This window comes from Marmota flaviventris, chromosome 1, assembly GCF_047511675.1.
Source record: "Marmota flaviventris isolate mMarFla1 chromosome 1, mMarFla1.hap1, whole genome shotgun sequence".
Lineage (NCBI taxonomy): Eukaryota > Metazoa > Chordata > Mammalia > Rodentia > Sciuridae > Marmota > Marmota flaviventris.
This window is the reverse complement of record NC_092498.1, coordinates 3567198-3593691: the sequence shown is the minus strand read 5'-3', so window position 1 is coordinate 3593691 and position 26494 is coordinate 3567198. Positions and strand designations below refer to the sequence as shown.

Below are 26494 nucleotides of genomic sequence, written 5' to 3'. Positions count from 1 at the left end.
CCATGCCACCACCTGAATGTTGTACTGCCTTGACGTTTCCTCTGCCACATTAAATATTCCATCATCTTTAAAATCAGACTCACATGGTGGCTCATGACTGTGATCCCAGTGGCTCTGGAGCCTTAAGTAGGAGGTTCAAAAGTTCAAAGCCAGACACAGCAACAGCAAGACACTAAGCAATTCAGTGAGACCCTGTCTTTAAATAAAATACAAAATAGAGCTGGGGATGTGGCTCAGTGGTGCCCCTGAGTTCAATCCCTGGTATCCGAAAACAAAAACAAACAAACAAAAAAATATCTGTTTATAAAATCAACCTCACAGAAAGTCTCAGGACTTGGAGAAAATATAGACATTGTATATACCAGAACATAACGTTTGGGCTCTGGTCCAATTCCAATAGAGTCCTCCTGTTCTAAAACCTCATGAGCCCAGTCTTTACTGTCCACAGTCCTCTCATCATTCTGGTCTTTTGAGTTCCCACTAGAATTACTCCTCAAGTTCACTTACAAAATTCTGAAGTTTTCCCAGCTTCTGAACCACATGATCAGGTTACTCACAGTAATGGCCCCACGTCTCAGTTCCAATTTCTGTGTTACTCTGCTATTCATCAGTGTAACCAAAGACCTGACAAGAAAAATGTAGAAGGGGGAAAGTTTATTTTGGTCCATTGTCTCAAAGATTCAGTCCATGGTCAGCCAATCCCATAGCTCTAGGCCTGGAGTGAGGCAGAACATCGAGGCAGAGCGCATGGTAGAAGAAATCAGCTCAGGACGAGACAGCAAGGAAGCAGAGAGATCTCCAATCACCAAGGACAGAATGTCAACCCCAAAGGCTCACCCCCAGTGACCTAGTTCCTCCAGCCACAGCCTACCTGCCCACCATCCACTAACCCACTGATTAGGTAGCAACCCTTCTAATCATTTGCCCCCTGAGAATTTTTGCATTGTCTCTCACATGAGCTTTTGGGGACACCTTATATCTAAATCATAACAGGTATTTTGTTTAGATAAATGTGGCACCATTGTATATACTTCATTTTTAAAATATGGCTTTTCTAACTTATGTTCTAGTTAATAGAATTGCATTTGTTATTTTATATTTATTTTGTTCCTAGCAGCCTTGCTAAACTCATTCAATTCCAATAATCTGTGATTTTTTTTGACTAGGTATGTAGACTATCACATCCTCTCCAAATAATGATGAGTTTATTTATTCCTTCTTCATCCTCTGCCCGGGCTGCTTCCTCTTTCCTTCTCCAAGACCAACACTATATCAAATAAAATGGGACAGTAGGATCCAGTCCTCGTGGTGTGTCTGATCATGACAGAAATGCTTTCAGGTGTTTACCACGTACTGTGAAGCAGATTGATTCTTCAGATTCCTCAGTCAGTCCTAGAGAGGATATCTGTATTTCTGATTTTATGAATCTTTGTTTGTTTGGTTCTTCTTATTTTTGTGGCTCTTGTGGTTTCGTTCTATTTTTCTTTATTTTGAATGGATTTTGAATTTTATGAAGTGTGTTTTTACATCTATTTGGATAATCGTGGCTCTTCTCTTTAGTCTGTTAGTGAGGCACACTGTCAACCAAGGCAAAACCAGCCTTACTTACCCAGGACAGAATCCGTCTGGGTGTGATACATTTTCTTTCTTGTATAGATATTTCTAGATTTCAAACTAATATATTCTTTGGGATTTTTGCATCTGTGTTCATAAGTGAAGTCAGTGTACTGTTGTGTTAAATTATGTTATTTCTCTTAAATCACTTTATTGAAATGGCTTTTAAATAGGTATAAACACAAACTAGATATGAACTTGTATAACTAAAAGCCAAGTACAATTTATCAGTTAACTTCAGCAAATCCAGAAAGGCAACAGTAATGTAGTTTATCGTGCTGAGCTCACAGCAGCTCCACTGGGGTCGACCCTGATCTGGGGCCGACTGCTCCTGCTCACTTCCGGTCCTGCCCCACACCCTGGTGGTTTTGCTCCAAGCTCTTCACTCGTGATGATGCTCACAGCCCTCTTCTGCAGGCCAACCCACCCCGTCTTGTGGTCGTTCTGGCCCTGAACACTGCAGGGGGTTTCCTCATGGCCTTGCTCAGAAGGAGGACGGACGTCCTTGGCAACTCGGGCTCCCTTCTGTTATTTCCTCTTTGGCCCACAACAATGAAAGACGTGCCCTTTGGCACCAGGGGCTTGTAAACACCAGCTACAGGCAGATGATAGACTCAGACGACGGGCGGTCACCTGTGATTCAGGATACCTGGTGTAAATTTTAGGCTTCTTGTCAAAGTGCACGTGTGACGCTTTCCCGAGGCCTGCGTCCCCAGGGTCCCACCGTGTTCACGTGGTCTGAGAAACATCGCCCAGAGCTTGTTTTGGTTTTCTTTCCCAGAGGGACCACTAGCCCGAGTCTGCCTTTGAGCACACGCTAGCCTCCCATTTGGAGCGGGAGGTGAGAGTGGAACCGGAGGTGAGGGGTAAGGAGGCTTTCAGGAAAGGCCCTCCCGCCCAGGTGTCATGCAGGAGATGGCTGAGCAGACAGCAGAGTTTGCTCTCTGAGGGTCACTGCTTTCCATCAAGGGCTGGGGAGAGAGGGAGCCATGGCCCTGGGGGTGACCTCTGCCTACTGGAGGGAGGGAGGGGACAGACCCTCCACCACCGTCAGGTGAACATGTGGGCCAGGTCTTTCCCTCCTGCCACCCACACAGGCCCCAGGCATGCCGACAGGAGGCCCCTGTTCATCCCCTTCTAAGGCTGCTTTATTCTCATTGGAGCCAGACTTTGATTAAGTGTTAAGAGAGGGGGAAAAACAAACACCCTGGTGGTTTTGCTCCCAGCTCTTCACCTCGTGATGCCGCTCACAGCCCTCTTCTGCGGGCCAACCCACCCTGCCTTGGGTGCCAACTGCCCTGAGTGTCTGCGGGCTCTCCCCTCCTACCTGGTGGACACTGAATAGTTTAAGCAAAACTAGTAAAACTTAGGACATTATTCAGGGTTTCCTTGGTGGAAAAGGCTTCTTTCTCAGGACCTCCTGTGGTAGTGATTTTCAAGTGTTTCGATGAAACTCAAACTATTTTATGAGATTGTTCTTGTCCACACACTACAAGAGCAGAATTCCTTAATGTTACAGAAGGATGGACATTTGCATGGCCAGTGACGGGATTTTAGGAATTACAGGCCGAGGGTCCCAGAAGACTGAAGCCCAGAGGAAGGAAAGGACTCCGTTTTCAATTCTCTTTCTAACTTTGGATTACAGACAAGGAGAAAGCCCCTGGCATCTCCTGATACTTACTGATTTCGCTTTTCAACAATGAGAAAGTAAACAGACACAGAACCTTAATCATGCTTCAACTGAGTTAGTAATAATGCTTTGGGTTGTTCTGATTTTTTTCATATTTATTTTATGCTTACTGCTGCTAAGAATACTGGTGTTCCCTGCAGTGGTGATACCAAAATTCACTTATCTATAAAACCTCTTTACGTAAAAAGGAAATTGATTGAAAAAAATACTTGCAACAGTGTCACTGAAATATTGCAGCAAGTGGTGCACGTGGCTGTTGGTCAACCCGACTTTGGGGAGGAACACAGCATTTAGGACCAGTTTGGGCTGATTGGAACCCAGCCCTGACTCCCCAGCCTCAGTCTCCTCACCCATAAATGGGCTGCCAAGGCCTGCCCGGGATGCTGTGCAGGTTCTGTGATCACCCACAGGCAGTGTCTCTTGCCACAGCAGATGGAGTGCCCTCTTGGCCGCAGGTGCTGGGGAAGAAATCTAATATTATCTTGGATCTGCACCAAAGACGTAATGATTTTTGCACAAGTGATGAAAAATTTACCAAGTGAAGAAGCATGAACTTCCAAGCAGACCATTAGCCATTTTGACCTTGAACCTTCTGAGACGAAACCCTCATCCATAAAATAAAGATGATTAAGAGAACCATTTTGCATGATTGCCGGGGGCGTGTAAGGTGGTGTGTACGATGAACCCACTCAGTAGTGATCACAGAGGTGCGGAGAAGGCAGTCGGTGATGTGGCTACTTGACAGTCCACGTTGGGGGACTTCTAGGACTTGCCACCCGCAGGTGTCCTCGTGTGCATCAAATAGCTTTCAGCGTCTGGACGGAAACCCTTCAAGAAATGTTTGGGGTCAAGAGACAACAAGACCTTGAGGGGCGTTTCTCCAGAGCTTTGGGAGTTTGGGCTTCTCAATTCTAACTTTGTGATTCAGTGTGGCGCCCAAGTCTCAGTGGAGACACCGTCACTTTGTTAATTAAAAGTTCAGGGCAGCAGAAGCCCTTTCTCCTTGTGATGCTTTTTTAAAAAATGGTTCTTTCTTGGGTTTATTTATCTATTGATAATCACATTCTAGGCCATTATGGGTCTTCTTAAGGATTCTCAAGTGGAGACCTGGCACCCTGCTGGCATGTTTATAAGGCACCAGCCTCTGATGGGTGTGAGCTGAGGTGCGACTGTGGGCTTGTGCTGGCTTCCATGAGGGAGGAGGGCAAGAGCTCGAGTGGCCCTGGAGGGGGACCCTTTGCAGTAAGCATTCCATTAAACTCCTCCAAGTCACATTTTCATAATGCCAAGTGATATTTTGCAGCTTGGATGTCTCCTGATATTTTAAGGAGTTTGAAATTTTGCTTTATTAATTAACATTTTCATTTTGCTTAAATTCTGGAGTGCACTGATTTTCCACAAGTGCTAATTAGCGAGCTCAGAGCTGAAGGCTGGCTGCATATTAAAACATTTCATCACACGCTCCCTGCCGCGCTCAGAGATGTCCTCATTCAGCCTCGCCAGCCTTGCAGATGGTGGGAGGCCCTGGCTGGTTCTGCTCACAGGCTTGGGGCCTGCTCGGACCAGGATGAGTCCCGGTTCCAACAGTCTCCTCATTTTCAAGGAGCTATAACCACATCTGTCTTTAAGCACACTCTATTCCTGGTGCCAACACAGCGTGTGACATGAGACCATCAGAGCACCCAGGACTGTACCTTCTGCCCACAGCCGCGGCACAAGTTCCTGTCGTGTGGCATGTCCAGGCGTGTGACCCTTCTTCATCAATCGAGAAGGCCCTGGAAATATCCATCCAAGCCCTAGCAAAAGCAGGGGGAGTCACCTCCCAGGTGTCACAGGGACAGTGTACATGCACATGGAAGGTCTGTGTACCTGTGTCCATTTGGGCTTCTGTGACAGAATACCATAGACTGAGTGGTTCACAGAGAACAGAAACTTATTTCTATTCAGTCTGGAGGCAGAAAGTCAGAGACCAACGCTCAGAAGATTTGATAGACACCACAGAGGGCCTGAGGACCCTGTTCCTGCCCTTTCCTCGGGTGTCCTCTAAGGGAAAGGGAGGCCAGGAGCTCTCTGGGCCTCCTTCCCACTCTTGAGGACTCACCTGCCTGACCTCATCACCGCCCTGAGGTCCCATCTCCTCACGCCATCACCTTGGGATCCAGGGGCACATTTGGTCCGTAACACCACACACAGGAACACGGGGAATCTGGGATCTATATACATGATTTTCATATTGACCACCCAGGAGTTTTCAATCCATGATAAAGTATGAAGATCAGCTCTGATCTCTCAAGGCCTGGCAGGGCACCCTCTGTCATTTAGACAAGCCACCTCAGCTGACCTGGGGTTGCCAACCCTCCTGGACGGAGGGGTTCCCAGGACGTTCCTATTAATGCCAGCAAGTCCAGGGCAAGCTGATGGCTGTTTGCCCCACTGAGAACTCCCTGGGTGTGGAGGCTCCTCCGCATCAGCCCACCAGAGTCAGCCCCCGCCCCCGCTCTCCAGGTACACGTATGCACACACATGCAGATCGCGCAGGCACACACACGGTCCCTGTGAGTCCATCTGGTGATTCATTCACCTGTTCCCCACTTTCTCCTGGTGTGCATACAAAGTGATATTTGCCACCTTGGACAAAACTTCAAAATAGTCCATGCTTTGTATTTAAAATAGGCCCTGGGTCTGCGGTCAGCCAGAGCATTTGCAGAGGCATTTGAAGGAGGACAGGAGTAGAATGGCTTCACCTGGAGGGAGACCTGGGAGGCTGGGGGGGGGAGCATGTGACTCGGTCCTAGGCCCTCTGTGGGAGTGCGGCAGTGGAGGAGCAGGTGGGCTGGCGGGGCCTCCTGCAGGGCCCAGTGAGCTGAACTCAGGTAGCTGCCCTGGTGGGCGCTGCAGGACGGGGACTGAGAACTCAAAGGAGCCAGACCCGTGCCATGAGCCCCTCCGCTGGCCCAGAGCCCTGCTGGGGCTTACACAAGCTAAAGAAAAGAGTGAAGGCCCCACCGTGGCCCCAAAGAGATGAACACTTGACAAGAGTATGGCTGTGACACAAGCTAAGAGTTCTCACAGAGTTTCAGAAACCAAAGTCCTACGGCCTGTTTAGGAGAAAGAGGAATTGTGCAGTCACCACTGTGGTTCGAGGGGCTAAGAGAGCTCTGCAGCACGCGGTGACCTGGCCTTGGGGGCTTGGGGAACTTGAGAAGCAGGCACTGCAGGGGGTGGCAGGTATGGGCTCTGTAGGTGGCAGGCGTGGGCCTATGGAGATGGCAGGTGTGGGCTCTGTAGGTGGCAGGTATGGGCCTGTGGAGATGGCAGGTGTGGACCTGTGGAGGTGGCAGGCGTGGACATGTGGAGGTGGCAGGCGTGGACCTGTGGAGGTGGCAGGCTTGGGCTCTGTGGGTGGCAGGCGTGGGGCTCTGTAGGTGGCAGGTATGGGCCTGTGGAGGTGGCAGGTGTGGACCTGTGCAGGTGGCAGGCGTGGACATGTGGAGGTGGCAGGCGTGGACCTGTGAAGGTGGCAGGTGTGGACCTGTGGAGGTGGCAGGCGTGGGCTCTGTGGGTGGCAGGCGTGGGGCTCTGTAGGTGGCAGGTATGGGCCTGTGGAGGTGGCAGGTGTGGACCTGTGCAGGTGGCAGGCGTGGGCTCTGTGGGTGGCAGGTGTGGGCCTGTGGAGGTGGCAGGCAGGGGCTCTTCTGGACCCGGCAGGGTGAGCTCTATGGGTGGCAGCTGTCCACACTGTGGACGAAGACGGGGGCTCTGAAGAGTCGAGGGCTGCTGAGGAGGAGGGAGTGTCGGGCCCTCGGGCAGCTGGGTGGACAGACCCCAGGTGCCACAACGCAGCTTTGACCTGTCTCGTATAACTGGTCTGGAATTCAGTGACTCATCTGAAAATGGTTCCAACAGACACAGAAATGGGGAGGCCAGAGACCTGGGCTAGACCGGGGCCACTGTGGGTCATCTGCAGGTTTCTTTACTGAGCAAACTCTCCATTCAGATGCCTTTGAACCCTGGGACTCTGTGACCCTGTGACCTCTCACGGAGGAGCCCAGAAGAAGGCAGGCCCTGGGGTGGTGGCATAGAACGTGACCTTCCATTGTGCCAGCACAGAGCCTCCACACAGGGCACTGAAGCGCCACTCATGATCCAGGCCCAGTCTCGCAGCAGGAGAGCAGGCCACACGGCTTGGCCCTGGGTGTTAGTCAGTTTTTTGACACTGTGACCAAAATACCCAAAAAGAATAACTTGGAGGAGGAGACGTTTGGCTCTTGGCTTCGGAGTCTCCGTCCGTGGTCAGCCGACTCCATGGCTCCGGGCCTGAGGCGAGCCGCACACCATGGTGGATGGTGTGGCAGAGGACAGCAGCTCAGTCCACAGCAGCCTGGAAGCAGGGAGAGAGGAGCTAGTGACAGACGTGATCCCCAAGGGCACACCCCGAGGACCTCTTCCTCCAGCCACACTCACCAGCCTACAGCCATCTCCAGTTGATCCACTCAGATATTAACCCATCAGGTGGATTGATCGCTGAGGCGGTCACAAGTCTCCCAGTCCACTCATTCCACCTCTGGGCATGCCTGCGGTGCCAAGGGGCTGTTCAGGGGCAGCTCATGTCTGCAGCGTGAGGACACCAGGAGTCGTCCTAGCAAGAGGACCTCCTGCTCTGTCCTTGTGGCTCTGGCTCCCGGCTCTGGAATGAGTGGTCTGGGTAGTTGGCACCTTGGGGCTACAGAGGACGGGGGCTGTGACGGGGAGAGGGAAGGGAAGAAGGCTAGGACGCCTAGGACCCCGGGACCAGAGCCTGGACCCCCCGGGCTTGCCTATGCCCATGTTGTGGGAGGTGACTCCCAGGGCTTCCTTTCACATGCCCGTGTACCCCCCACCATGATAAATGTCAGGGTCTCTTTCCAGGGACCTCGACCCTCAGGCAGAGATTTCTTGGGCACCACTGGAGCTGCAGTGCATCACTCAAGGTGGGAGGGCAGCCTGGCCCGAGGCCAAGGGCACATTGTTGGAGCCAGTCTAGAGCCAGCTGGTCCAGACCTGGCCCTGCCACCCTCTGGCTCTGCCTCACCGGGCAAGTTCCTGAGCCTCCCTGTGCCTCTCGTCCCTCGGGTATGGGACCTCCTGGGCTCACCGGAGGACACAACCAAGTTAGTGACAGGGCCGCTTTGAATCCAGTTTGCTGGGCCCAGAACCACCTCCCTTGAGGAGATCCTGAGACAGGCCTCCGTCTCGGGGGGCAGGCCCCAGGCCTTATCTACTCTTGCCCTCCCTGTGCCACTGTCCCCTGGTCAGTGCCTACAGACACCCTCTGTGCCCATCATCCACAGTCAAGGCCTGTGTGTCCAGACCTGGTTCTGGAACACGGATGACGTAATTCTAGAACTTCATCAGAAGGAGAAGCCGCCTGCCGGGCACAGTCCCAGCCCCCGCGGGCGCCCACCTGGCCCCACAGCCTCAGCCCTGGGGCTGGCAGGTGGCCCTCCTGGCCCCAGCTTCCTCCTGGGAGCCAAGCTGGGGAAATTCTGAGGTCCGGCCAGGGGAGGGCACGTGGTCCAACCCTGGGGCCGGAGGTTTGCCTGGGTCTCTGTCTCCCTCTGGAACACACTGCGTTGCTTTTCGTATCCATTGCCCATTGGCCCAGGGACTCCTTGTCAACGAGGCAGGATTGGAAGAAGCTTGCATGGGAAGGGGAGAGGGTGTAGGCAGACCCGGACCTCCACCTGTCCCCAGAAGATTCCTGTGACCCGGATGGAGCCTGCTCCTGGACAGCACCCTGCCGCTCCTCGTGGGCACACGCAGTGCGGGTGACGCTGTGCAGAGGTCTTTTCCCACCACGTGCACCCTCGGGCCTGGCGTGGCGGAGTCCCATCCCAGGTGCTAGCCCTGGCGGCAGGTTCCTTGTAGGGACTTTATCAGTTGTTACCTTTGTTCGTCTTTTCATCCATGTAAACACAGAAAATGAAAAAATACAAAAAACAGGAGCGAAGCTTTCTGATAATAGACCCAGGATCTCTAACGACTACTAACATTTTATTATGTTTTCTTTATCGTCAAGACCAGGAGCATTTTTGTAGCTCCGATTAGTTTTCTGTCCCAACATTTTCACCTACTGTGATATGATTAGCGTTTTACACAATTAAACACTTACTGTAAACATGATTTTAATAGTTACGTAATATGTCATGGAGTAGATTCGAGAAAAGTTAATTACCGTTTCCTCTTGGACAGCTAAGCTGTTTATAATACTCCACATTGTAACTAGTGCTGTAAAACACTTTGGGGCCTCGAATGCCCTGAAGTGGGATTACAAGTAGAAAACAGTGGGTTTGCTCCGGGCTCTAGATGCAGCCTGCACACTGTGTTCTGTGGGCCTTAGACCCGCCCTGATTGCATCCTCCCCAGGGTCAGGTGAGCAGCACTCATTTTAGGGAAATCTGGCTAATTCTATGACTTAAAAAATAAATCTTTGCTAATAGAATTCAATTGCATCGTTCCTTCAATCAGCATATTTTAGTTATATCCCTTACTTGATTAAATTTGCATATATTGAGTAGCAAATGGTTTGTTTTCTATAAATTATTACCAGTGAGCTCTTCCTCATGAACTCTTTGGCTTCATCAGTGGTCAATTTCCCTTTAAGGTCTTGGTATATAAACAACAGAAAGAGAAAGAAGAGTGCCCAGCTGCCTCTGGGTATCTTGCAGTTGAACCAGGAGCTAGTCCCAGTCATGTGGCTGCAGCTCTCAGAGCATTTGTGTCAAAGTTGGGAGGCCTCCAAGCTTGACGGGTTCTTTCCCTACCTGCCCTCAGGGGAGGTGCTGGTGTGCAGGACCCGAGGCTGGGAAGACACAGAGCCAGCGGAAATAGGAGCTTCAACCACCTGGGATGACCTACAAGTGGACACGGAGCCCGCGGGCTACAGGAGTTGGCTGCCCGTCAAGTCACCTTGGAGAGCGGTGCAGCTCTATAGTTAGTCACCTTGGGAACACAAGGCAAGGGCTCCAGGGGGGCAGGGGGGCTCTGCCTGAGAAGCGTGTGGGTGCTCGCACACTCAGGCAGGTCTCTGTCACACCTCCTCACATGCGCGTGACCGGCAGACTCAACCAGGAAACCTGAGTGGCATCCCCTCTGGCCCTGCCACCTGACTGGAGCCAGAGGCCCTTCACACTTGGACATATGCGGAAAAGCCCAGAAGTGCTCCAAGAAATATGGATTTTTCTATTACCTTAGGAAGATATTGAAAATTCATTCGCTCCTTTGGAGTCAGGGGCCAACTTCTGGCAAGCGATGAGTCTTGAATTTAATGCAGTATGTAAAGATCTGTGCAGGAAGCAGAGCTCAGATGGCTTTCCACCAGTCAATGAATCTGGCAGTTGTCACCAGGCGGGCGGGGGCCAGGTCACGGGGCGTCTCCTCCAGGTGCGTCCCATAAACCCTGGGGCTCTGCCCACGGCCGGGGCCGAAGGATTGCTTGTTATTTTCAGCTAGCAGAGGTGGCAAGGCCATGCTGTGTGGGTGGATCACCAAAAGGGGTGGCTGCCCCACACTGCTGGCCCTGCTGGGGTTTGACTCAGTGGTCTGGGCAGGACCCGGGAATCAGAACTCCTAACAAGGTCCCAGCACTGCCCCCTTTGAGAACCACTGTGTCCTCAGTATGATCTCCCAGTTATGCCCCTCGTGACAGTGTGGGCCACAGCTGATCTCTGGAAGGGACATGCCTTCCCTTCTGAGGGACTGGAAGATGTGAATACAGAGCATGAGCTGTCAGCAGATGTGGTCATTTGGGGAGTCGCTGGCACGTGCTCCATGAAGTGTGAGCACCCAGGGCCGGCCAGTCCTGCTGCAGACACACGGGGGCTCAAGGCCAGGGTCCTTGGTCTTAGAGATCAGCTTCCTGGGGAGGCACCCTAAGAAGGTTGCAGTGTCAGGGAGCTTGGGCCGAGGTGCTCCACACAGTTCAGAGAACAGTGGGCAGGCGTCCCTCTCAGGAGAGACCCCCAGGCCAGTGGACCACAGGTGACGGTTTCAGAGAGCTCAGACCCACCTGGCCTTAGAGCTGTATCAGCCAAAGAATTGGAGAGAGGGTGGCCTCAGGGTTTGGTCTCTGTCACTTGAGACCTCCTGCCCTGATTCAGGCTCATTCTAAGGCCACGTTACAAAAGAGGTTTGGGTTACTTAAGCGACGTCTCAGAGAGGTCATCCTTGCGTGGACCCGACTAGCTGCCGTGCAGGACTGGCACACCGCAACCCCAGGACAGGCAAGTGTCCCATGGGAGTCCAAGGTGCAGCCGTTGCCTGTGGCTGTGGTACGTGCTGGTCATTGAGGCCTCTCTGGTCCATCTGTTCTGTCTCTGTCACACCAGTCACCCAGAGATGCAGGGCGGGCTCAGCGGTGGCCAGCCACTCCCCTCACAGCATGATCCTCCTTGATTCCCTGGTGGACGTTCTGCACTGATGGCCAGTGAGGTAGGCATCCTGCTTCTCTGTCCTCTTTGTGGTCCACCCAGCCCTCTCCTGTGTCCCTTGTGCTGCCTGATACACACTGGGCTCAGGGCTGCCCTCAGGTCCGAGCTTCCACCAGCTGTGCCTCCGGTGCAGGTCCTGCGAGAGCCCCAGGCTTTCCCCTGTGCGGGGCACCCGAGAGTCGGAGGGCGGGATGGGCTTCAGTTTGCAGGGAGGGGGCGGCAGAGGCGGCAGATGGTGGGGAGTTGCTGCAGTGGCCCCGACGAACACTGTCATTTCACCTGTGGGACACACACCTGCCCGTGCTGCCTGTGTTTACTGAGGCTCATCTCTGCGGCTGCCCTTGGTGGAAGGCCGTGGACCAAAGCACCGCACCACCTCGAAGCCCTGTTAGACACCTATGTGGCTCTAAGGTGCCCCCACCCTCAGTTTTTGAAAAAGTTGCATTTTTAAAAATGCGACTCAAGGGTTAATGCTGACACCTGGTGGCGAGATCACACATCCTCAAGGGACAAACAACTAGACAGAAGAGCAGGGAACTTGGGGTGTACCCAAGAGCACTGGCCCTGGCTGAGAGGGCCGTGGAGGTGCTGGCTTGGAGGGTCTCAGGCACAGACGGGAAGGAGAAGCAGGAGGGTGGCTTCCAGAGGCTGCTTCACAGATGGGGGTGTTCATCGAAGCCTGAGGAACGAGCACCGGGCACACGGGGTCAGCTCGTCCTCCCCTGGCCTGAGCACCCGCCATGGGCCACTGCCATTCACATGGTCAGCTATGTGTCTAAGGTGACCTCTTGATCTCCCCACCCTACCTGCCTCCAGCCAGATTGCCACCTGTCCCTGACACCTGCCACGCCCTCACCTGTCCCTGACACCTGCCACGCCCTCACCTGTCCCTGACACCCACCACGCCCTCACCTGTCCCTGACACCCACATGCCCTCACCTGTCCCTGACACCCACCACGCCCTCACCTGTCCCTGACACCCGCCCTGCCCTCACCTGTCCCTGACACCTGCCACGCCCTCACCTGTCCCTGACACCTGCCACGCCCTCACCTGTCCCTGACACCCACATGCCCTCACCTGTCCCTGACACCTGCCACGCCCTCACCTGTCCCTGACACCCACATGCCCTCACCTGTCCCTGACACCTGCCACGCCCTCACCTGTCCCTGACACCTGCCACGCCCTCACCTGTCCCTGACACCCGCCACGCCCTCACCTGTCCCTGACACCCGCCACGCCCTCACCTGTCCCTGACACCCACATGCCCTCACCTGTCCCTGACACCCACATGCCCTCACCTGTCCCTGACACCCACCATGCCCTCACCTGTCCCTGACACCCACCACGCCTTCCCCTGTCCCTGACACCCACCACGCCCTCCCCTGTCCCTGACACCCACCACGCCCTGCCCTCACCTGTCCCTGACACCCACATGCCCTCACCTGTCCCTGACACCCACCACACCCTCCCCTGTCCCTGACACCACCACGCCCTCCCCTGTCCCTGACACCACCACGCCCTCACCTGTCCCTGACACCCACATGCCCTCCCCTGTCCCTGACACCCACATGCCCTCCCCTGTCCCTGACACCCACATGCCCTCCCCTGTCCCTGACACCCACCACACCCTCACCTGTCCCTGACACCCACATGCCCTCCCCTGTCCCTGACACCACCACGCCCTCCCCTGTCCCTGACACCACCACGCCCTCACCTGTCCCTGACACCCACATGCCCTCCCCTGTCCCTGACACCCACATGCCCTCCCCTGTCCCTGACACCCACATGCCCTCCCCTGTCCCTGACACCCACCACACCCTCACCTGTCCCTGACACTGCCACGCCCTCACCTGTCCCTGACACTGCCACGCCCTCACCTGTGTCCACAGCAGTGTGGAACCCCAGGGAGCCTACCTGCCACTTCACTGCATCCTCATGGTGACACCTGGCCCAGCCAGCTACCGCCCCTCATCTGGACCACCTTGATGGTGTCCCTCACCCACGCGTCCCCTCTACCTTCTGCTACATGGGGTGGCACAGCCCCCGCCCTCTGTCTCCCTCATAACAACCAGCAGCCATGACAGCGGAGCCCCTCAGAGGCTCTGCATTGCCTCAGGCAGAGCCAGAACCATTGCTGTGGCCTCAGGTCACTGAGGACCAGCCTCCTCGTCACCAGCCTTGTCCCCACACTGCCTGCCTCGGCCCAGCCCCCAGCCCCCAGCCCCCTGCATCCCTCTGCGGAGTTGTCTCTCCCAGGGCTGGTGAGTTCATTTCCCCCGTCCCGGGTCAACCCCTGTTCACCTTCAGATCTCAGCTCCCACGTGGCTGTCAGTGTGGACCTGCCGGCCACCAGCTGAGAGTGCTCAGGGGCCCTGTTGTCAGACTGGGGGACTTTGAACGTCTTCTCCCAGTTCTTACCAACCTGGAGAACTTCAGAACTGCCAGACCACTCAGTGGTCACTCTGGTCCCACTGGTTGGTGGGGAGTCCAAGAAGGAGGGTCCACAGGCCAGTTGCCAGCTGCCCCACTGCTTCAGCCACCTGTCCCTGGGCGCATCAGTGCTGCTCCTGACTTCAGGCCCCAGGTTAAAGCAGACAGCGTCACAGGGACACTGAACACGTGCTGCCATGCTCAGAAGCGCACTTTGAGTTTGAGACGCTGTCTCCGCTTTGAAAGTCTTCGCATTGGAGCCTTCAGATTGCATGTGGCTGAGCACCTGAGAGAAGTCCCTCTGGGTGGGCCACCTTGAAAAGGAGGCATTTCCTCCACGTTTGAAAGCCGCATGGGTGGGAGGGTCTCCTGTGGCATTCGGACTTTTCATCTCTACTTTGTTGCCATTTTGAAAGGGAGAGTGAGGGGAGAGCTCTGGAGAGCAGAGCCCCGTGGACGGTCCAGTAGCCCTGTCTTGGCACCGACTGCAGCCTTGCTATGGAGTCCTGCTGATTTGCTGCAGTGGGGTTGACGGGACGCCTCTCCCCGGTGTGTGAAGGGAGGGCGCAGGGCAGGCGTCACAGCGAGGCAGAGAGGTGGGAGAGAGGTGGGAGCCCTGCCAGGAGGGTGGTGCTGTCCACAAGGACTGGCCGGTTGTACTTAGGAGGCTGATGGTGTGTTTAAACGTGCTGTGTGACCTTCTGGGGTTTCTCCCGTGAACTATCTCCTTTTACCTCCCGGAAACACCAGGAGAAAGCTTGCAGGTGTGATCATCTGCATTTGATGGATGAGAAATTCAAAGGGCAGAGCAGTTAAGGGATTTCTGCCACATCCCACAGCTTGCCTGGGCAAGAGCCATCATTAAAACAAATTTTTCTGAATTTTAGACGGACGGATTGAATGGAAAATGTAAAACATTCACTCAAGATAAACTCGGAATTTTGGCCCTGAGCCCATGGAAGAAGCTCTAACAGTGTCTGTGGTGTTGACGGTGATGCCACCATCGGGTTAAGGATCACTGAGAATCTTGAGACCTCCCCTCCCGAGGCACTTCGGCATCCCTCCCCCGTCCGTTTTGCCACTTCCTGAAATCCAGCACTTTCCCAGGCTGCAGTGGCTGCCCTGTGGGGAACAGCATCAGTGCCCGTCCACGTACACGGGTGTCGCCTTGTACCTGGGAGATACCTGGCTTTCTCCCTCCTGGGTTCCTGCCCACCTGGCCTGCAAAGGCCAGTCCCACTGTGTTTCCTCAGTCCTTCTCTTCTGCTCTCCCCTTCTCCATGATATTTCTTTTTATTTGGCAGAGTGATGTACGTATTTATGGGCAGAGCATGACACTTCTGTGCAGGAACACTTCATGGTGTGTGCCTGAATCAGGATAATTAGTCTATCCTTCACCTCAATCGTCTATCGTTTCTCTGGGTTGGAATCTTCTCTTTTAGCTACTTGGAATACACAGTAAACCGTTCATTGCTGTCACCCTGATGTGAAATGAAGCACCAGAGTCCACTCCTCCCACCTCACTGACTTGGTGGCCATTGGCCAGCTGTCCCCAGCCCTCCTGCCCAGCAGTCTCTGCCCGCATCTTCTCTGCAAGGGAGTCTCTGGGATGTGGTCTGCTGGCTGCTTTCCTGCATATTGTGCTGTGCTCGCCAGCAGGGCCCACGGCACCTCCCGCAGCTGGGGGACCTCCGTGGCTCAGTTGTTAACCAAACCATCCGTCTTATAGATGTCCTTCTGTGAGTTTTCTGGTCCTCTCTGTGGTCCTCTGGTCCACCTGATGGTGTCCTTCACCACACTTCCCATTGCACAATGAACGTGATTCAGAACCCCTACCCTCACCCTGTCTCCTGGGAAGACAGTGCAGTTACACACAGAGCTTCTGCACAAAGGTGCACACAGTCGTGTTTTTATTGTAGTAAAAGGAGAAAGAGTGTGGACCGGCTGCAGGACTTGCAGCGTGTGTGGCAAGGCACCTGCCAGGGTTTGCTATGGGATTGGCACAGCCTCCAGCAAAGCCACCCAGCTGGCTTCCTAACACAGTTGGTTATGAGCCTCGTAAACCAGTAGAGACTGCACTCTAGTGACCACCTTAGGGTTCTGCTGCACCCACAAGTGAAGTCTAATATCCCACACTGCGGTAGCACTCATCTTTATTTACTAGGGAGCCGTCAGGAAAATTGTCCTTGATCAGGAACCAGGGTAACTCAGGAGACACAGTTCAATGGGGAGAAGTGATTAGAAAAGCCACCATCCCCCGGGAGTGCCCTGAGATTAGGGAAATCCCGTAGACGTCAGATCTAGGGCCGTGGGGTACGAGGTCTTTAAGGGTCAGAGGCTGTTTCCTCCCCTGACAGTCCCCGGGTTCACTGCGAGGTGGTTCCCCTGGTGAGGAGGACTCCATTTCAACAGCATACGCTTGGTAGTAGCATAACAAATCCATTTGCAAACTTCCCAACATAAACCTTCTTGAGACATTTGGATTCCGTAAAGCTACAGATGGAAGAGATCCTTAGAGGTGCTCCAGTCAAGCTCTCCCTTGTGGTGAAGGAGGGTGGGTCCAACAAGGAGGCCCATAACCTGCCCAGAGGGGGGACATGGCCTCAGGCCAGAATTCAGGTCCCAACCCCAGCCACGCTCTTCTTTGTTGCCATTCTGTGCCGTCTTTTTGTCAAACACTAAGTATTCAACATGCTTCCCTTTTGGCCTTGATCTTCCAGATCTAAAAGCTAAATTGCGCCCAATTACAGTGATTATCTCATCCCGGTTCCTGTGTAATTAGCTCCCTCTTTAGCCGTGTCTTTTAGTTTCAGGATAATGACCTGGGAGCGCACAGCCTGGGCGTTCATTGTCATCGCTGTGAATCTGTTTAGGAATATTAACAATATGGATTGCCCCTGGATGTGCGCACCCCCACACACCGACTTCTCAGTGCCTTGCCTGAAAGTTCTATTAACTTTTCAGATTCCCAGAGAAGTCAGATAAGCCCATCTCGCTCATGTGCTAAAGGCTGCAAGGTCTTCTGTACCCTCCTTCCATGGAAAGGGGGAATAACATGGTGTGGAAGAAAACAGGTTCACCCATGGATTTGGATTCGATCCTATGTCTTCTACACCTACACTAGTTGTTCTGGGCAATGAAAATGCAGGTCTGTGTGAATGATATTTGGTAATTATTATAGATTGTATACCACATGTATTCAATAAGAAAGTAGAAACTATGGAACTATTTCCCTAATATGAATGAGAATTAAAGAGAAGTCTTCCTTAGTTAGAAAATATACCAAGAAAACCGGATGAAGTTCCTATTCCTCCAGAGAATTCCAGCTAATTGAACTTCACAGAATTTGTTACAACTGTGAATATGTGAACCAAATTTAGTTTAAAAAGTTCATTAAAAATATCAGACTAATGAAAATGTGGCACTTTTTAAAGGCAGCAAGTGTCATCTATTCCCCATTTTCTGTCCGTTTGGTCTGTGTTTCGTGAACTCACTGTTGAGTCAGTGTTTGGTTCTGGGTGCTGAACTTTCTAGAAGCCTGTGCTGTTCCCAGCCTTCCATTGTGAGCACAGCAGGAATCTTTGGGATGCTGGGGAACCAGGGAAAGAAGTGGTCTTGGTGAATCAAGATAAAGGCCCAGCAAAATCTGTAGGAAATAGACTTTTGCAAACTAGCTGTGTTTGGAAGCCAGCGGGTCCCCTTGTTTAGGGAGCTCTGCCAGAGGAACCACCCCATTAAAGCTGCAGAGGAGAAAGGGGGGCCAGGAGCCCTACCCCATGAATCCAGAGCACACAGGGGAGGGACGACACACAGGTGCTGAGGAGCACGCTCCAGATGGCAGCAGAGGTGACAGGTTGGGAAGCGACTCCACCCCTTGCTGGGCAGTACAGGCTGGCCAGGTGCAGAGGAGGGGCACTGGCATACTGGGGGTGGGCACTTGCCCAGGTAGGAGTGAGCAGGGCCTACTTTGGAAATAGCAAGAGATGCAACTGGCAAGAAGGACCTGAAGTGGGGTTCACCTGGGGTGGCAGTGGGGTTTCCACCCCCTGAGCGCCGGCTTCCACACTTGGGTCCTGTTGGCTGAGAAGGAGGAACAATCGCACATGGCTCACAGCTGACGCGTCAGAGCCGACCTTGACATCAGGCAGAGAAGGAAGAATGCGCACATGGTTTCCCAGCCTTCTTACTGGAGCATTTGCTAATGTGATTCGGGCCAAGCGGGACTGCGACGGGCTGTTCTAAGAAATGGAATTGGAAGACAGTTTTGGACTGGGATAGCCCCTTCTAGTAGCACTGGCAGCCTGCCAACTCGAGGGTCTTCAGCGTGGATAAACGGAACCTCGGAGGACCTCTTTCCATTCACGCGGCAAAAACTGGTGTTTCCCCGGCGATCACCTCAGCCCTGCTCTTTGCCCAAGAGCACTTTGTTCCTGGGGAAAGTGGACTTTTGCTTTGTGCTGTGTGGGTGGATCTGAAGCCAGGTCCCTGGGCAGTCTAGACGCAGCCTCCCACTGCCTGTGGGCACCCTCTGGACTCAGAGGCTTCCCACATCCAGCCCATGGACTCCCCCTTCTTCATCCTGTTTCTTGGTGACGCACCTACCAGCTGGTCCCACTGTGCGCCTGACCTCCTTCGTCATGGCCTGCTCTTCCTGCCACCCCCCTGGGTGCCAGTCTCCCCTCTGCCTTGCCTTGGCCACCCCCGTTCTCATCTGTTCCCCCTGGTTCTCACAGCCTCGCGGCTCCAGCTCTGAGTGTCCCGTCTCCCCTGGCCACTGCACACCATGGCGCTGTTCCCCCTGCCCTCGTTTCCAAGTCTCCCCGTCACCCAGAGGATGAGGTCCGGAGTCCTGCGAGATGCCCGTGTCTGAGACTCTCTCCTCCCAGGTCCCCCGCCCCCTGGCGGGTTCTCCCAGGTGACTCTAGAGCCTTCCCTGCTCGCTCCCAGGCCCAGTTCCTTGCTGCTGGGACAGCTGCCGCAGGACCCTAGGACCCAGGCAGCTCCTTCAGTGCCCAGCACAGCAGGGTCAGCAACGGCCAGGCGGGCAGGGCTGGGCAGGGCAGGACACAGAGCTGCTCAGCAGCAGGCTTTTCCCAAATGGCCAGGCTGTTTCCCGGGCAGCCCGTCCATTACAGCTGCTGGCTAACAGGTCCCTGGACTTGCCCGGCACCGCCCAATGGCCTCATACAGCAGCCTGGAAGAATGAGAGATTTCACATCAAATTATTTTGAATGAAATTTCTAAATTAAAATTAATTTTAAAATGTCAGTCCTTGCTGTTGGGTCCCCACCCGCTGGCTACCGCCCCACCTGCCAATGCCACTTGCGGCTTCAGCAGCACGCGAGGTCCTCTCGGGATTTGGGGCTCCCTCTGCATTGCCGTCCCCCGCTCTGCCTTCCAGCCACCTCCAGAGGGTCCTTCATCACCCACCCTCTAGAAACACTCCCCCTGTGCTAACACCTCAGGACACTCTGGGTCAGTCCCACTGATCTTTCAAAAACTCCCGTGGTTCCACCTGCCAAAGGATTCCTTAAAATGTAAGAAACTCAAATTCCAAATCCAGCCAGCTGAGCAGACAGACTTAACAGGAGACATTTGGGGTGCCAGGTGTGTATGGCCTGCGTGTCCCCTGTCTGGGCACAGAGTTCTAGTGACCTACAGCCCAGAGGGCTGAGGACAGTGGACGACAATGTACCGGGCGTTTCATGGAGAACTAGAAGAGAGGGATTTGTAGGCTCCCGGCACGTGGAGGTGATAAACGCTAAGGCAATGGGAAGGCTAGTGACCCTGGGTCAGTTCGCGTGGTACACTTGTGTAGGATCAGCACACCACACACCATAAGCACGAATAATCACAGATGTCAATCAAAAACAAGTAAAAATAAATGTTGGTAAAAGAGGGAACAACTAATGTAAGCAACTGCTGGCACTGTCCCTGTGCCAAGACCTGGCCTCGCTGGTGAGGTCTGAGTACCTCCAACGGGACAAGGCTCCTCATTGTGGGTGCCCAGTGAGCACTGGCCAGGGCCCTGCACAGGGCCAGGCACACAGCTCTCCGCCTCCGCTACCCACAGGTGCTGCTTCTCTTCCAGCTGCCACCGGGGCCCACCTGCTACCTGGAGGAGTTCTGGGCAAACCAGAGATGGACTGTCCATGTCTGTGTGGACTGCGGTCCCTCTGAACAGACCCACTCGATCTCTGCAGGAATGTTGCATGGTCTCTGACTTGGAACCTCGGTCGGTCCGAGGACTGCAGGGCAGGTGGCATCCTGCCCCACTGCCAGTGCCCTTTTCTCTGGGCCTCGGCCTTTTAGGGCTTTCTGGAAGGAAGAGCCAAGGTCAGATGGAGAGTGAGGTGGCCCCCCTCCTGGGACTGGGGTCCCCAGCTGGAGCATGGCAGGTGGTTCCTGCAGTGGGCAGGCCTTGCTGCTCCGGCGGGGCTCTGGCCTGGCCTGGTGTGGCCCTCGCGGGCAGGCTCTGGCTGAGCGCCCCAGGGAAAAGGCCAATGAGGCCGGGCAGCCCCCACCCAGAACACCCGCAGGAGCTGAGCTTGCACACGGCACCCTGGACTGCTGGGTTCTGCTGAGAGAAGGGACTCGAGGCCAGTGTAGGTCAGAGGGCCGTGGGGCCCTGGCCCTGACCAGTGACCCAGGGCAGCAAGAGCCTTGCTGCTGCTGCTGACTGTCATATCTGCGGGGATGTCACAGGACGGGATCCAAGGGGGTCCCCAGAAGGGAAAAGGCCCCTCAACAGAGCCCTGCCTCATCCTCGACTCACACTGCAGAGAGGAGTTTCAGGAATCACCCAAAGAGGCACAAGCAAAGATGCATGCAGGAAAGCAAGCAGTCGAGCAGGATGTGCACTCACGGGGGAGAGCCGTGCTCTGGGCGTCAGGGAACAGTGTGAATGGTGAACGGGGCGTCAGGCCAATGAGCTCGGTGGCGTTGGTGGTGGAGCAGCGGGGGCTGGGCATGTGCTCCTCTCAGACCTCCAGGTTGACGTCACCCAGCTCTAGAGGGCGCTGGACGGTGCGTGTGTCTCTGGTCCCCAACAGTCTCTCCCCAGGCTTCCTCATCAGTCTAAAACCACATGGCAAGGTGCCCAGGCACGGGCTCACTGGGCTTCCTGGGCCTTGTAGGAGTCCAGCTGCAGGAGAACAGGCCCGGCTGGAGGAGGGAGCTCGCCGATGGACGCCACAGCCCCCTCCCTCCCTGTCTCCTTCCTGCCGATTCTTGTTTCTTCCCTCCTGCCTCAGGAAGAGCTGATGGCCTCATTGTGACCCTCCCCTGCCTGTTCCTCTGCGTGTGCCCCACAGGTGTCAGCTCTGGCAGAAGCTCTCTTCCAGATGAGGAAGGGGTGTCGTAGCGTATGTGAGGGTGGAATCGCACCTCACCCAGGTGTGCGTGTTCTCTGGTAATTTATGGTTAAAAAATCACGCCTTCCATTACTAAGAGTCACCGAGCCGTAACATGAGGCTGTGAGCCACCACCCAGGTTCCAGACCCGGCTGGTCCCCTGCCCCCTGCCAGCCAGGCAAGGCCCTCGGCTCTGTGCCCTGCTTGGAGCCCAGCCCCACCGGACAGCTACCTGGGGCAGCTTAACCTCCCTGAGCTCCGTTTCTTCATCTGCGGAGCAGGGAGCGTGGCCCCTCCCCCTGAGTTATTTTAAAGTCATTTTGAAGAGTAATTTTAATGCTGAGTGGGCACTTAGGAAGAGCCTGGCTGGCACCCGCAGGATTTACTCACGGTGGATCGAAGGCCCGACCACAGGAACTCAGACTGTGAAATTCATGGAGGGTTTAAGACCTTTGATTGGACAGTAGATTCTTAGCTGGGACACCAAAAAACACAAGCAAAAAGGGACAGGGAGATAATGAGTCAGTTAAGCCCCATCACAGCTGAAAGCACCACCCTTAAGGTCCGGTTCAGATGGCAGCGCCCACATGGCCTCCGATCACCCTCCAGGGGGTTTGGTTTTGCCAGATTACCAGCTCCTCCCATCCACCCTAGGGTAGGTTCTGTCACCTCCACTGAAGGATGAAGGAACCGAGGCCCACAGAAGCCCAGCAGCTGGCCCAGGGCGTGCAGCACCTCTCCCGTGCTCGCGGCACGGGGTGTGGACTCTGTGGCCTAAAGGACCCTGAGCCGTGGAATCCAGATGCCCGTGTGAGAACCTGAACTTCGTGGCCCAGGGCTGGCCTGGTCCTCTCATCCCCACCTGTGGGGCCTCGGGCACTTCTGTAGGAGTGACAGGGCTCGCTGCCCCAGCAAACGTTGATCAGGGCGGGCCTGGGACTCCAGATAGAAAGTTAAGCTTTCTTCTGATGTGACAAACTTATTCCAGGTTTTCGAGAACAGAAGGACATAAGGAAGATGGTGTCTGAGAAAAGCCTCTCGTGCACTGGGGTCTGCTGGGTTCATTGAGAGGCGGGGACCTGAGCCTTCCATATTGGGTCAGGGAGCACAGGTGGCACAGCCAGGCAAGGACATAAAGAAGGAGGAGGGGACCCAGGTGCGGAAGCCCTGTGGTGCCTCGCAAAACACAGCACCCTCGAAACTCCACACCCTCTGCACCGACACCTCAGCCTGAATGCCACACAGAAATGGGAGATGCCCATCTATCAAATACCAAAACTTTACTTAAGATATTAACTAGCTGTAGCCTGATTCTGTTCAAAAAATCCATTGCAGTCTTAGAACACGTAAAGGGGATTAAAATCTAGGAACTCGTGCTACCCTCAGGCGGACTTACAAGAACAGCTGGGAGATTCAGTTAGGGTGCACACTTGTTCTGGAAGTTTTCCGACTTATTTCTGGTTGCAGGGCATACTTTAAGAACCAGGAAGCCCGAGCAGAAAACTAATAATCAATAGGGCTCTCAGAACCATCCTGCTGAGAACAATCTGGGGAAACTGCCCTTTTCTCTGCTTTCCATATAAAACATTCAATATCTATGTCACTTCTGTATTGTAAAAACGACCTTCTTCTCTCAGTAGAATAACACTGACAATATGTTTCTGAAATTTCCTTTTTAAAAAAAACGCTGGTTTGATTCCTGTTCTTGCTCCGCGTTACTGTTTCTGTAGACACTGGGTGTTTGCAAAGTAGGACCAGAAATATTCTGTGAGTACCCACAGGGAGGTGGGCCGATGCAGGGCAGAGCAGGCCCGTGGCCCAGAGCACACGTACCATGCAGCCCAGCGCCTGCTTCAGGAGCGCCAGGCCATTCCTGGGCACCAGTCCTTAAGTTTGGCTGAACTCTGCAGTCACCTGTGTTTCTTTAAAATGCCGATGCCTGGGTCCCCCACCAGAGATTCTGAGAAGGGGTCGGGCTGGTGGACTGGGCACTGGGTTTTTAAAGTGCTGTTATTAAAAGCCATTATTAAAATCTCTATTATGCACTGAATTCCGAGAACCCCGGCCTGGACCATCCTCGGCCCTCCTCAGTGATAGGCCCGAGGTCAGATTATCATATCCTGTGCCACACTGCGGTCTGCCCTTGGCACGCCATCACCCAGCGGCCCCCAGGAGCAGCCAGAGAGAGGCTGCATCGTCCTGCACACCTCCCCAGACCACAGTCCACTCTGGCAGCCGGTGGATTCCTCTGACATCCCCCCAGCCTGCCACCTCTGTCCCCTCCAGGTGACTGTAGGAGGGTCCCGTCCAGGGCCTGGCTCCCGCCCAGCCCTCGACCCGTCCCAGGAGGCCTGCAGCTGATCACGTCTCCTACTCGGGCCTCCGTCAGGGGCTTCCTGTGGCCGCAGACCCCCAGAGCTGGCTCCTGACCCATCAGGCGCCCAGCCTGGCCCCTCCTCCACGCCTGACGGGAAGGTCCCAGGTCCCCTGCTCCAGATCCTGACACCCAGCCTCTCCGGTCTCTGGTTTTCTCTCAACGCTTCCATCTGGGCCCCCAGCTTCGTAGCTCCCCTCACCACCCCTGTGGCTCAGGTGTGAGGTCCCCAGAGCCCGAGTGTAAAACAGCGCACGGATTTTCAGAGTGAGCGGTCAGACCACGAGAGCCGGGACCTCAGCAGAGGGTCAGTCTCCTGAGGGGGAACTGGGGCTGGGGCCATGGTGCTCTGCCTCCCCTGGACCTGGAGCAATGGAGCTGGCCAACCGTGGAGTACAGACAGGTCCTCACCACACAGTTTTATAGCGAGCACAGAGCACCCAGGACCCAGATCTCCAGGCTCCCCACCCACCAGTCCTAATAACTGGGGAGAGACTGCAACTGCTAAGTGCCCAGTCCAACCTGATGTTGAAGTACCCAGTAGTACCAAGGCCGCCAATCGCCCAGTCGGGTCATTTGGATGTTAAATGGATAAATGGTGATGATGCTGGGTGAACTCTGTGGGGTCTGAGTCTGATTGATCCTCGAATAGAGATCGTGTTGCTGGTGGGGAAACATGAAATGATTCTTTCAAATAAATACAACAGAAAAACGAAAATGGCTTCAGAGCGTGAAGGCCGCCTGTGTGTGCCACCCCCTTGGCTCATGCTGGCTTCCTCCTCTTTCCAATCAGATCTTCATCTTTGAGAACAACATCTACTACTGTGCGCACGTCGGGAAGCAGGCCATCCGCGTGGTCTCCACTGGGAAGGAGGGCGTGATCTACAACGGCCTGAGCGACTGGCTGTACGAAGGTAAGAGGAGGGTGGTGGGCGGCCACGCAGACCCCACGGCTGCTAGGTTGGCTGCTGGTGTCATCTTCTTTGTTCTTTGCCTTTAACCATAAGTTAAACTCCAGCTTCCTGCGGCTCTACTAAGTTGAGATGATCGCATGGGTGTGTTGGGGCACGGGGCCGGGCACCCACAGGTAGCCAAGAGCCCTTTGGCCCAGCCCTGACAGGCAGGAGGCCCTTAGTGGACAACTGACCAAAGATCCTAGGAGGCCTGTGGGAACGTTCAGGAAATGAAATGCATGTGATTCTCCATCCCTCCAGGAAGAAGAGGGCCTTGTTTCTCCTGGGGGAGAGGAGGGCTGGGGAAAAATGTTGAATCTTCCCAAACCAACCAGTGCCCTGCCGTTCCAAGCATGTCTAAATTGCTGGCCATTTTCTATGGCCGGTCTCGTGTTGCTGCCAGAAGTCTTCTGCTGTTTCCATTATTAAATCACCAAAATTCTGAGCAGAAGCTCAGGCCTCCTGGGAGCTCACCATGCTGGGCCAGGTCGGGGCAGGAGGGGTGCTCTGGGTGTTTCACAAGCCCGTGTCACGCTCTCCCAGTGCCGCGTGCGCCCCACGCCAGGCTCCGCACGGCAGCGGCTCCGTGTCTCCAACATCACAACGCAGGTGGACACGTAGTCCAGCACTGCTCCCCGCCATCGCGTCACTGAAGCCTCGGTTCTTCTTTTCCCTAGAGATATAACTGCGCACAACAACACACACATTGGGAAGAGAGTGTGTCTGGCAAATGTTTGTGCCTCTCAGCCCCAATCAGGACATAGAGCATTTCCACATCCCAGAAAGCTTCCCCCACCCAGTTCCAGAGACCACCATGGTCCTGGTCCAGCGGCCTGTTTTCCAACAGAGAAGCTGACCCCACAGAGAAAGGCCACTCTGGGACAAATCTCCTTAAAGAAATCCATAACCAGGAGATTGAAAACATCTTTTTCAGCATCTTCTTAATGAAATAAAAAATGCATTGCTTTGCATTCAAGGTAAGCTTTTGCTTTAGCACATCCATTGAAAGGGATTTTTTCTTCAAGGCATTTATGAGAAATTGTGTAGCTATGACAACAGAGTCCCAGATATTTTACATCAATCTCAGTGATGTGGCAGCTTAATCCACTTAGAGTTGTTCCCTGGAAGGTTCTCTGCTGACGCTCAGACTTCTGAGGTCCAAGCTGGTGCGCTGGGATCATTGCTTCACTGTTCAGTAGGGGAAAGCAAACTTTGAAGATCGCCTTTGCCTAAAGGATGACTTAACTATTTATTTCCAGAAGTATTGGGGGTGGAGGAACGGGGGGGAAGGCAGCCGGAACCCTCGCCAGGGCCAGGCTGGCTTGGAGATGTCAGCTGGGGGAAGAGCGGAGCCACATAAGTGCCGTCTGCAGGCTGTGAGCAGCACAGTGCCGTATTGATTTGTTTTGTTTCCCAAAAACAATCTCAGACATATTGAACGTTGCAGGGGAGACAGGGGGAGAAGAGGTGGAATCCCAGAGCGCCGTCCATCTCCACCCCTGGATCAGGGTGGCCACGTTCAGCGTGGAAGACCCTCCTGCCGTGCACGCCCACACTGCAGATCGCAAGCTGGGGTGGGCTGTGTGCTCAGCACCGCTCCTCGCCGACCCCA

At 54.4% G+C, this 26494-nt stretch overlaps 1 protein-coding gene across 2 annotated transcripts in view; it reads left to right on the top strand.

Annotated features, from left to right (window-relative positions):
- The window catches only part of Dpp6 (dipeptidyl peptidase like 6), a 624061-nt gene that overhangs the window by 473807 nt on the left and 123760 nt on the right, over positions 1-26494 (top strand). For both annotated transcript variants that reach the window (XM_027943387.2, XM_071610694.1), the window contains exon 8: positions 24723-24843. In XM_027943387.2, the coding sequence (XP_027799188.1) occupies positions 24723-24843 (121 nt within the window). The remainder of the gene's footprint in view (positions 1-24722; positions 24844-26494) is intronic.